At 37.2% G+C, this 13119-nt stretch overlaps 1 protein-coding gene across 1 annotated transcript in view; it reads left to right on the top strand.

Moving 5' to 3' along the window:
* Positions 1 to 13119, top strand: part of LOC141442465 (ABC transporter G family member 23-like) — a 100250-nt gene that overhangs the window by 62644 nt on the left and 24487 nt on the right. The window contains exons 4-8 of the mRNA XM_074107472.1: positions 6271 to 6407; positions 8886 to 9011; positions 9230 to 9323; positions 11083 to 11268; positions 12302 to 12543. Of these exons, the coding sequence (XP_073963573.1) occupies positions 6271 to 6407; positions 8886 to 9011; positions 9230 to 9323; positions 11083 to 11268; positions 12302 to 12543 (785 nt within the window). The remainder of the gene's footprint in view (positions 1 to 6270; positions 6408 to 8885; positions 9012 to 9229; positions 9324 to 11082; positions 11269 to 12301; positions 12544 to 13119) is intronic.

Genomic DNA, 13119 nt, shown 5'->3' with positions numbered 1-13119 from the left:
GAAAGACAAATTACCAAAAAAGAGCAAGATGAACTCAAGTAAGAAACTAAGTGGATGTCCAATACAAGTCTGTTAAAAGCTACGACGAATACTAATAAAGACATTACAATGATGATGGCTGTAAAGTGGCTTCTGTGGTTAGTTACTTAAGGAAAATCGAACACTGTAATATACCGGGTGCTTCCTGTAACACGAACAAATAGTTAAAAAATAGATCGTACTCGTGAAACTGAACAACATTAATTCAGCGATTTAAAAAAAAAATAGAGACTTTAGATTTTCCCTTTTTCATACAAATTATACTGTCATCAATGTACGCCATCCTAGAACCCAACTAACGTCGCCTGTCACGCTGGAAATATCAAACAATTTGCTTCACATTGCTTCTTCGAATAAACTTTAAGGTGTATTAAAAATAAAAAAAACGAAGGGTGTAGTTAATGTACGACTTGTTAACGTACGCTCAAATAATGCACGGCCTGATAATCTGTGCTTATGTACATTTTGTTTTTCGTGTTCACCGATTATTAATAAATTTAGTAGAAAATATTTTAATTTGGTCCTGGCGCTTCGCCGGCTGCTGCCGCGGCACGCTCGCTACGCATGTGCATTGTGGTCACATTGGACCTAACACAACCTAACACAAATCTATGGGCATTCGAATCGATTGGATTCAGATTATCACGTCGTACATTATCACTACGTACATTACAGCACGCGCAATATTTTGTACGCACTTATAATGCGCGACCATTATATTGTACGACATGATAATCGGAAGCAATAATGCTTCGGATTATCACGTCGTACATTATTGCGCGTACATTCCATTATACGTTATTGTTTCCCAAAACGATTTTTTTTAAAATTCGCTGAACTAGTGTTGTTCAGTTGGACGAATACGATCTATGTTTTAATTACTTATTTGCTCGTGTTACAGGAAACACATGATATTTTTGGGGTGTAGTAAATTAACGAAAACGAAACAATTTTTTAATAACAATGTAAGGAAGGATGGACCTTTGCCTACCTGTGAGAAACCATATAGGCTATTAAAAATAAAAATAAAAAACCGTCCAAGAGCATGTCGGACACGCCCAAGATAGGGTTCCGTAGCCATTACGAAAAAAATCAAGTAATATTATCTGCGTTATAACACAATTAAAACTTATTTATTGTATTGTATTGTAAAACACTAACTACAGTCTTAAAATCTATTACCAGAAAAAGAGCGTATCTTCACGGCACTTATCTTAGCCAGTGTTGATAGTTATGATTATTGGTGGCCTGGCCAGTGTTGATACTTATGCAATCTTTTAAACAAACTTTTTGCATGCGTCGTCTACAATTTATTTACTTTTTTATACGTTTGACGCCAATGTCTGTCTTCCGGAGCATCATAGCTCGCAAACGGATAAACAGATTTCGATGCGGGTTTTACATAAAAGCAACTTTCTTTATGATGGTTCTTAGCTGTTTAATTTAAATCGGTTCAGCCGTTTTTGAGATATTGAACTTTGATATTCAATGGTGTACGTGAAGTTCCCAATTCCCAATCCGCGATGGGTCCGCGTGGGAACTACGGCCCAAGCCCTCTCATTCTGAGAAGAGGCCTGTGTCCAGCAGTAGGAAGTTTATAGGCTAGAGTGATGATGATGATGATATTTTTATCGGAAACATGTGTAAGTGTGATTAGTAAAAGTGCGGTCTTAATACGCTCGACAAACATAACCCTCCTTCGGCCAGTCGGGTAAAACACATAGGCTACTTTTTATATCGATGTTCCCACGGGATAGGGATAAAATCTCGAAATAACAACCGCTGGGCTTAGTCATGAAATTTGGCATGGGTGTTTTAATTTAACGTCAATGAAAACCATGATGTAATTTTAGTTAATTCCCACGAAAACTTAATAAAATCCCGGAATTTCAATTCAACTCCTGTATCTAATGATTTACGGGTGCGAAGCCGCGGGTAAACGCTAGTTGGTAATAATTTTGTACATAAAACCTGCGTTGCAATTTTGTCGAAACCGATACCGATCCATTAAAGCAGGCTATTCACTGTCAATCCATTCACTGGCCATCATCTAAAAAGCACCGCACTGTTGCGGTCAGACTAAATTACTTTACTCATTTAATGATATTTATTTACTTACTTAACTTAATTACCTATTTTGTTAACAATTAGAATTTAAGGGTACGGTCTCACTCGTTGCAAATTTTTCAGTTTACGTTGCGACTTGCACGTTAATTAAGGTTAATCTTAACCAACCTTTACAATATACTTAAGTACTAAAAAGTATCTGCTGACCTATAAGAAAAAAAATATAACAGCGTGAAATAATTAGAATAACACAGCAAAAATCTAAACATAGTTAGTGATAAAGTTTACCGAGTAAATTTAATATAAGTTTTTACCGACTCTTTATTATATTTTTTTCGTACATACTCATACTTACACTGTGCAATAAAGGATACTCAGTTTACACTGCGTATTGACATTGCAAAGATCAAACAGAAAACATTCGAATCTCTTTTGTGGACAAACGGGAGGGCTTTGCTCTTTCAAGCACGTTTTATAAAGGAAGGTTTTATTAAGGATGCATCTAGTTAGATGCAATCTCAGTTGAGATTAATCCTTTTTTATACACAACTAGAAGCTACCTCGCTCGCAGAAACCATTAAGTCAGCATTTGATTGGAAATTCCGAGATTTTCTCGAAAGTGAACCTCATTGTTTTTTTTTGGTAGAGTCGCCTTAAGGGCCAAAGACAATATCATGACTGCTTCTGTTTACTTCTTTTTAACCGACTGCGAAGAAGGAGGGTTATTAGTTAGAAGTATTACCACGATCGGGTCCTATCTCGCAAACAATAAATACCTCCTGATCGTGGATTCCGATAAGTCCCAGTTGTGGTAATAGTGAAAATAATAAAAGTTTAAAGCATGTTTTTAGTTTTAATTTTTTTAAATTTGCCTTCTTGGTTTTTACGTTCCATGGAGAACAGCATGTTTGCTCTCAGCCTATACATGTATACAATGCAATGCTAGGCGAAGCCTCTTCTCTTTGAGAGGGCTTGGGCCTCACATTAACAATAGTTCTCACATGGACCCAGTGCGGACTGAGAATTTCATATACCTACTCTCCTACTACATATAAGTACCTACTTATATTCAAATTTGCCAAGTGCGGTGTCGGCTCACGCGCAGCGGGTTCTAAGAATAACATCATGAATTTCATTAGATTTTTCAAGTCAACGGTTTTTCAAGTTTCAATGTATGATACCCTAATGCTCCCGAAGGAAGATCAGCGCCGTTCGCGAGAATTTTGACCATTTTGCGACATACGCGTTGTTTATTTTAACTATTTGCAAGGTCCGCCCGGATTGCTACCACCATCTTGCTCGCTAATCCTGCCGTGAAGCAGCAGTGCTGGCACTGTTTGGGTGGAGAGTAAGACAGCCGGTGAAATTACTGACACTTGAGGTATCCTATCTTAGGCCTCTAGGTTGGCAACGCATCTGCAATACCCCTGGTTTTGCAGATGTTTATGGGCAGTGGTGATCTCTTACCACCAGGAGACCCACTTGCTCCTTTGCCATCCAGTCGAATAATAAAAAAATATATATTGTTTTAATTTTTTTTCGTCCTACGTTTTTATGAATAAATATTTTCTTTCTTTCTAACCAGCATATCCAACAAGATATCCAGCATATTTGACAGTGAATGGCCGTGCTCGAATTCCCAACGTGAAAAAGCGGTCAGCTTTCCAAATTCACGGGGAAATGTTTAAATTATTGCCGAATTTTATGGATTAATGTGAACGAATTAACTTTGTGGCCTTTCGGCTTGTTTTATGACCGAATTCGAATCGGAAAACAATGAATGGCAAAATTAGGAATTTTGTTTTGCGTGAGTTAAGGCTTGGCATGGTATTGGTCTTTAAAAAATGAGTTTAAAAAATGAAGTTAAACGGATTTATTTAAAATAAAGACAATGGTGATATATGACATTTATGCCTGAGTTTGAGTGACGGAGTTACTCAAACTCAAGCCCCCAAGACACAGGTCTTTGATAGCTAGTTTGGAGGTCAGAATATTTGATTAAGTATTCCCGCGACTTCTCTGTACAAACTTTCCATACTTGAGCATTGTATTTTGCTTGAAGTTGATTGTACAATAAATCATTATTTATGTTTTTATTTTTATTGGGATGGATATATAAGACTATACAAGTACTTGGCGGCCTAATTTTTATTAACAACTTGGCTAAGTCACCGGCCAATGCCACCACCACTATGACCACGGGACACTTGACACTAATTGACCTAGTCCAAAAGCAGGCAAAGCTTGTCTTATTTGTACCTACTAGGCCACAGATAAACATACTTAAATACATAGATACATACTTAAATGGGTATTAAGCACTCGAGAGTCGAGAACAAACATTCATATCTCTCATTTAATATCTGCCCCAAATGGATAACGAACCCGGGACCGCGAATTTTATCTTCTTCTCGGGTTATCTAGTCCTCTGGACGTAGTGTGGTAGTGGTAATATAATAGCGTTTAAAGGACTCAAAAAATGACCGTAAAAGAACTCTATTCGTATAGCAGTTAGAGTTTATCAGGATGTCAAGTATTACTAATTAGTGGCTAGAACAATATGGTAGTCATGCAACCATAATAGGCACGGTAGTGCGCGCCACTGCGCTCCGATCTATTATTTGCGAGCCTAGAAATGTCAACACAGACGTTGAAATACAGACGGTGCTTGTGCCCACATTGCGTAGGAACTAGAGATGTACTTACTACTTTTAATATACTAATCTAAAGAAAATAAGGGCCTCGGTAAATCTAATCAAAAATACGTTTCCTTAAAGACGCTACGTAATGTATTCAGATAAAATTCTGAATTCATTTAATTGAATGAAAACTATTTGTATTATAATTATGAGGTTGTTGTATTTATAAAACATTCGTAGACAAGAAATGTCAAGAAATGTTTAGCTTTCGGTATTTTCTACAAAATTTTCTGCGCCAGTTTTGTTTTGTGACGCCCATACTGAATGTATGAAAAAAATGTCACAAAACTGACATTTTCTTAAGACATTTTTTTAAACTATCTGAATCGATTGTGCCCTTAATTCTGAGTAGGAAAAACCATATTTTTTTCAAAATTAAAAAAAGAAAAGGTACACTTTCTTGTGAAAATGCCCACCTAATTCTCAATTCATTGGAAACTCCGTGGTCACTATTGTCTTTTGGGCAGCTTATATATCATAATGTTGGTATGTAAGTGTCGCGTTTTCTAAATTTGCAATAGGTACCAACCTTTTTTTACCATTTTCAGGCATCCAACTGAACTGAATTTAGGTGTAATTTAGGTCAGTTTGACTTACTTAATGATGTAATGAGATTATTTTGAAAAATTAGCACGTCCAAAGTATGTTACGTGCCGTTGAATTCTTTAGGGCTATTGATGAATTTGCTATTAAATTGTACGCTTATTATAATAAAAGTACCTACGTGATCGAATTTTGCTCGGGCTAAAACCCGTTAATTAGCGTTTTTCTAGAGATAAAACCAAGCTAGATTTAATTTAAGCTAGATCGATTTGTCATCCCGAAAACCCCAACATACCAAACATTTCAACGAAATTGCTGGAGCCGTTTCCTAGATTCTGATTATATACATATATTATATACAAGAATTGCTTGTTTAAAGGTATTAGATAGATATATAGATAAGTGACCAAGTTGTTGTAAGCTATTCATTTATTCATGTATGACTGACCATAACATGGGAGTAATATTACCATGTAAATTAACAATGCAAGTGGATTTACTGTACAAATTGGTTGGTATATTATAAGCTGTGTTTGAATTGGCATAAATCCTATTAATATTATAAATGTGTTTTTTTACAGTTGTTTTTAACACAATCTCAATGAAGACCACGATATAATTTTTTTGGGATTCTCAGGGGAATTTTGTAAAATCCCGGAATTTCAATTGTAGCTACCAGATCGAATAGTTTACGCGTGCAAAGCCGCGGATAAACTCTAGTATTATAAATGCGAAAGTTTGTAAGTGTATGTATGTTTGTACTCCTTCACACTAAAACAGCTGGACGGATTTGGATGAGATTTAGTATGTAGATAGCTGGAAGTCTGGAATAAAACTCGGGCTGCTTTTCAAGCTGAAATAAGTGTACGTGTGCGGAAGTGTGGTATTGTGAAGGAGATTCAATTATTATCCATTTTTTTAGGAAACGGCATTATTCGGAGAGTTCTCTATCAGGGAAACAATGATATACTTCGGCTGGATCGCTGGCATGACCACCATCGAAGTCGACGAGCGTGTGGACTTCCTAGTGACACTTCTGAACCTGCCACATCCTACCAAGTAAGTATCATCATCCCAGCCTATATACGTCCCACTGTTGGGCACAGTTCTCCTCTCAGAATGAATCGCAATCGGCTAATCGGCAATCGTGAGGAAACCTGTACACACCTGCGAAGCAATTTAATGGTAAGCAATGTAATGGTAATTTAATAATTAAGTCAAGATTATGCTTTTCTGTATACTTCATGGCTGTTTCATCGCTTATTGATAAATTTTATGTGACAAAATAGATATCTGTGATGCTATCTCTGTTTTATGTAGTTTGAATAAACAGAGACGGCATCACATTTATCTCTCACTTGACATTTATTAATCAGCGGCGAAACAGGCGCTTAACTTCTAAATATCAAACCATTTTTACAAGCCTTTATTTAACTTTTCCTTTTTATTGTTGATTTTTGTTTGAGTGAAGTATTTCAAGTTCATTTTGACCTACTAATTTACCAATTACCTACTTAGCTTACCAATTTAATTATTTAAGAATTTAATTCAATACTACCTTTAAATTTTTTTATTCAATTAACTTGTGCTTTATTAAGTACATTTTACAGTTCATACTGTTAATTTGTTCTTTATTTAGTACGCGAGGAACGAGTACGAGAAATAGTTTTTTTCGGAGTTGCTAGTGGAAAATAAACAAGCGTTGGTAATGTTTTCCTTGTTGCTATGACTTTGACCTATGCCTTAAGCAATTTTAAACATGATTTATTTTCCATTGCTCGACGGTGGCTCCACGCGTCAATACACGGAAAGGATGACGTCACTTTGATAACAATATAGATATAAAATACTGACGTTACTAAAGTTTATGTAAATGTAAACGGTGCACTGAAACAATTACTTTTTCATCTCTCCTGTTCGGAAAGTTTAATTTTCATGGGTAGATAGCAGGGTATAAAATTGCGTTTTCATCTCTAGGGTGGAAAGTATTTATTTTTTTTATTTTTCGATTGGCCATGGATTCCAAGATAATTAAGTTACGTTAATGCCACTTTTTTCCACGTTTCGGCATGGCCATCTAGATGCACGTCGTGACCAAGGAGCTTATATACAACACTGGAGGTTGAACGCCGAACATCCGCTTGAAACAAGAAATTTGATCTTTATTATGTCACGAACATATTCCATCTCTTTCTTTAGTTAGGTTAAGAAAGAGATGGAAGTCATTCGTGAAATTTGAAAGAAAGAGATGGAATATATAAATAAGTCATAAAAGTCAAACTTCTTCGTTCGGCGTTCAACCTACAGTTTTGTATATAAGCTCCTTGGTCGTCAGCAGTCGGCCAGGTCGAAAAGGTACCGATCGAGGTTGGATACAAGTACTTAAATTCAATTTATTATTATTCTAATTTTTTTTGTAGTATTTTACTTTCCTCACAGTCGAAATGAAAAGTAGAGTGTCTAACTCGGGTGAAATTACCCATTTCCCCTCGAACTATTGGCGCTCTCACTTCGCTCGAGCGCCAGAAATATCTCGGGTGAAACGGGTCACTTTTCACCCTCGATTATCAATCTACTATTACTCCGCAAAGTAACGCCTGATTCAATAAATTAATGTAAACGGTGTTCGTGGCTATGCTATTTATACCCGCTAACATCATTTTGAGGGCTTTACCTGCCAACTATGTTTATCTTTGAACTGACGAAATAACTATTTATAGTTATTACTACCGTAAGCAACGTGGGAAATGGATCGGCATTTTATTACAATATTTTATTTAAGTTGAGACGGTCGTTTGTTTGTAAGATTGTAAATGATTTTTCAAAATTAGCAAATCATTTTTCAACCACTTCCTGATCAGATTGTGGTATTGTGGTGATATTTGAAATACTTTTCAAATTCAATTCAAATTCAAAAATATTTATTTGTAAGAATACAGTAGGTAAAATGACCTTAAAATAAGTTTAGCACATGTATTCAGCATGCAAGCATCTAGGTCACTAAAATTTTGGTTTTAATTTTCGACAATATTATTTTATGTGAACATGGAAGCATAACAGACAGACTTTTACTTTCTCATTTATATTATTAGTAGGGATTTCATTAATTAAAAAGTCATTTTATTTTAAGCTAGACTATTTTTATATTATTTCATTTAACTACTATTGAAAAATTTACAAGTTCTTATGATTTCCGCTTTATGCGGTCAGAGTATTGGCTCTGGATGAATTAGGCCGAGGTGCCCTAGTGGTTAGACCTATGATATCTCAAGCAGAGGATCTTGAATTCAAACCCGAGCTCACACCTCTGAGTTTTTCGAAAATCTTTACGAAATTACGAAGGAAAAAATCGTGAAAATGCTGCCATTCAATTCAATGATACGTGTGAAGTTCCCAATCCGCACTGGGCTTGCGTGGGAACTATAACCCAAACCCTCTTATTCTGAGAGGAGGCCTGTGCCAAGCAGTGGGAGGTATAGACTGGGATGAATGGGCGAATGAGCCAGACAAGATGTTTGACACTTTATTGTTTACCAGGCAGGTGAAGACTCTGTCAGGTGGGCAGCAGCGGAGGGTGTCGCTGGCTGCGGCTCTGATCCATCAGCCTGAGCTCGTCATCTTGGACGAGCCCACTGCTGGAGTGGATCCTGTGCTGCGACAAAGGTAACGCACGGCAAAGAGGATCAATGTAGATTACATCAGTTAAATTGTACCTAATGCAATCAGATCCAAAAAAATAATAGTTTCTCCAGGATTTAAACTCAAGTTAGTGCTCTGTGATTTGAGGACTTATCACTCCGTAATTATTAAAGTAAATACACGGGTCACTTCCCTTTATTTTTTTTTGCGTAACTATAATCTTAACCAAAATTTCGTTTCAGTATCTGGGATCACTTAGTGGAAATCACCAAAGGTGGCAGGACCACTGTCATCATCACAACCCACTATATTGATGAGACTAAGCAAGCTAATGTCGTAAGTTTCATATAATTTCATACATTTAAGGCAATTGAAATTTTAAAATAGATGGAGATATTCCTATACAATTTGTCTGCATTGTTTTCCTTCATCATCCCAGCCTATATACGTCCCACTGCTGGGCACAGGCCTCCTCTCAGAATAAGAGAGCTTGGGCCATAGTTCCCACGCGGGCCCAGTGCGGATTGGGAACTTCACACGCACCATTGAATTGCTTCGCAGGTTTGTGCAGGTTTCCTCACGATGTTTTCCTTCACCGCAAAGCTCGTGGTAAATTTCAAATGTTTTCCTTTATTTAGTGCTATTTCCTTTTTCTGAGATCATCAATCACTACAGGTACTTATTTCGATTCTGGAGACAGCTGTACAAAACAGTCATCAGTCAGGTTGGACGACCGGATGACCAAGTGGTTAGAGAACCTGACTACGAAGCTTGATGCTGGGTTCGATTCCCGGCCGGGGCAGATATTTGTATGAATAATACGAATGTTTGTTCTCGGGTCTTCCGTTGCCTAGTATAAGCTTTGCTTAGTTTGGGAGTAGGTCAATTGGTGTCAAGTGTTCCTTGATATTTATTTATCTTGTGTTCATTTTGAATCACTTCCTATCATTTTTGAGCCAAATAATAGTCTCCTTCTTCAGCTTCCCGTTGTCCTTGAAGTTTTCCCCACATAATCCGGGAAAACATAAATAATGAATAATAAATAAATATCATGGGACACTTGACACCAATTGACCTAGTCCCAAACTAAGCAAAGCTTGTACTATGGACACTAGGCAACGGATAAACTTACTTATATAGATAAATACATACTTAAATACATATTAATCATCCAAGACCCTAGAACAAACATTCGTATTATTCATACAAATATCTGCCTCGGCCGGGATTCCAACCCGGGACCTTAAGCTTCGTAGTCAGGTTCTCTAACCACTTGGCCATCCGGTCGTCACATGTAAGGTAAACGTCCGAGGGCTCGTCACGCTAATGCCAATAGACGACACCCTGCTGCTATCTCTATTGCTAATGACATAAGAATAAAATGACACAGGTCCCAAGATACTGGTTAGCCTAGTATGGGGTCCGCTAGTCAGTACATTGTTTTGTTTTCAATTTCATGTTTCTTTAAATAATTTTAGTCATCTCGGCATGCTGACGTTGTGAATCCCAAATATGGAACTGTAAACGATTTAAAAACCTTTATTTTTAATAAACCTTTTTTACTTTTTTTTAACTATTGGGACAGTGACGAGCACTCGTACGTGTATACCTAGTCCCATCCACGAAGATGCGTGATTTTGCCAAAATTAGCCATTAATGACATTGTAATAAGAACCACGGCACGCGTCATCGTAAATGTCTCTCAACCTTTTACCGGTACTAGCGTCTAATCGTTAAAAATTGTCTTTAATGTTTACCCAAAACAGAGGCAATTCAACACAAAAATTAATGTTAATGTAATTACGTAAATGAAATGTTTTTTGGACACTCTATTAATTACAGAAAAAGTATGTTTACTTACAAAATCTGCAATTGTTTGAAAAATAATTAGTGTCTAAAAAGTTGATTGCAAATGTCTCTACCTATAAGTAACTAGGTATAAACACGTAAATAATAAGACTATTAACGACAAATTTAATGTTAGAAACGACCATTAACAGAGGCAATATCAATGACAAAAATTAAAATGTCAATGAAAATACCAATAAAAATGATCATTTCAATAACAATAAAGAATGAATAATGACTGTTACAGATTGGTCTGATGCGCGGAGGCAGATTCCTGGCCGAAGAAGCTCCAGGTGAGCTGATGAGACGTTACCAAGCTGAGAACCTCGAGGACGTATTCCTGAAACTAGCAGTTCTGCAAAACATGGGGAAGCGACGCCGATCCAGCATCCTCGCTGATATTGTGGAGAAAGTGGAACTGCCATCGTTGCCAGTTAGTATCATCATGATGTGATGTTTAATAATTAACTTAAATTTATATGCATTTAGTAAACGATACAGTGTTAAGGTCATAGCTCATTAGAGCCACCTGGCACCCGACCAGCACCGCCTCGACACTGGTGGACGCAGCGTTGACAACGAGTGGACCTCGTGTGGTCAACGAGTGAACATCGCGTGGTCAACGAGTGGACGTCGCGTGGTCCACGAATTTCCGAGTAGTCTATTATGAAATGAGGGTGGAGAGCACCGCGCCGACAAGCGTGGTTCACGCGATGCATGCGCACGAGCAGCGAGCTATCACCGAGTGGTCCACTCGCCGTCCGCGCGTGGACACAAGCGTGGCGATCCGGTGACGCTACGGAGTTGATGTAGTGAGCGCATGCCCATACAAATCCATATATTGACGACCGGATGGCTGAGTGGTTAGAGAACCTGACTACGAAGCTTAAGGTCCCGGGTTCGAATCCCGGCCGGGGCAGATATTTGTATGAATAATACGAATGTTTGTGCTCGGGTCTTGGATGTTTAATATGTATTTAAGTATGTATTTATCTATATAAGTATGTTTATCCGTTGCCTAGTGTCCATAGTACAAGCTTTGCTTAGTTTGGGACTAGGTCAATTGGTGTCAAGTGTCCCATGATAAAAAAAATATATATATATATATAAAGAATACTTACTATCCGCTCGCGGCGAGGCGGTGCTGATCGGGACGGGTGCCGGGTGGATCTAATTTGTAATATTTCTAATATTTTTAAATTCCCTATAAACTTTCGAGAAATTATAAAACAAATGCGTCAAGCTACGTATCTTATTGTATTTCTTTGCTTGATGTCGAGTGCTATCTATTCATAAAAAATTACACAGCTGAACTGCTTAAAAACTTAACAAAAAAAAAATTCAATTCACAAAGCTTAAAATATAGGTGGTTTTTAGGTAAAAAAAGATCTTCAAATTTTATTGCGATTCAGCCTGCCTTTGATAAGTTTTCTAAAAGCGAAGCTCATGATCTTGACTGGTTTTAGGACCCATCAGTAATAGACCTGGAAGAAGATCTCGGTGAAATCTCTGGCGAATTCGGTGACAATGTCTCCATGAGCAGCAAAGGCCGTGTAGTGGTGACACCAGATATTGCTTCCCCCATGGAAGCTTTGCCGCCTGAGGAGAAGCCACCGACCACCTGCTTCGAGAGAATTAAGCCGATGCAGTGGAGGCACATGAAGTCGTTAATGTGGAAGAACTTCCTGAGCTTGTTTAGGAATTATAGGTGAGTTTATAATATTTAGGGTTCTGTACCCACGAGACCCTATTACTTAGACTCCGCTGTCCGTCCGTCTATGCACCGTGATAGCTAGACTGTTGAAATTTGCACAGATTATGTATTTCTGTTGCCGCTATTACAATGAATACTAAAAACGGAATAAAATAAATGTTTTGCCGTTTTTTGCTCGATATGAATAACGGCAACAGGTAGACGCTTGAAATATTCATAGAATATTTAGTCGTACATTCATAGTATCGTTACCATCGATAGTATTGATACTATCGATAGTTTTGAATAATCGATAGTTACCGTTATTTCAATAGCATCGGTTGCATCTACACGTTGATCTACATTTAAATAATTTGGTTTTTATAATTAGCTGAATTTACCTATAATGCAAATTCGTTAAAAATGCTATTCTGCCATTCACCTTTATATTTCTATAGTATTGAAATATAGGTCACTATCGATTGTACAAAAGTATCGATAATATCTATGTATACTATCGATAGTTTTTGTAAATTAATAAATAAATTCTAAAAATAAATCCCTAAAAACCGCCTGGTTTCTGATTTGTTT

This window comes from Choristoneura fumiferana, chromosome 25 (genome assembly GCF_025370935.1).
Source record: "Choristoneura fumiferana chromosome 25, NRCan_CFum_1, whole genome shotgun sequence".
Classification (NCBI taxonomy): domain Eukaryota; kingdom Metazoa; phylum Arthropoda; class Insecta; order Lepidoptera; family Tortricidae; genus Choristoneura; species Choristoneura fumiferana.
Note: the sequence above shows the minus strand (reverse complement) of the source record. Positions and strands in the feature narration are given on the sequence as shown.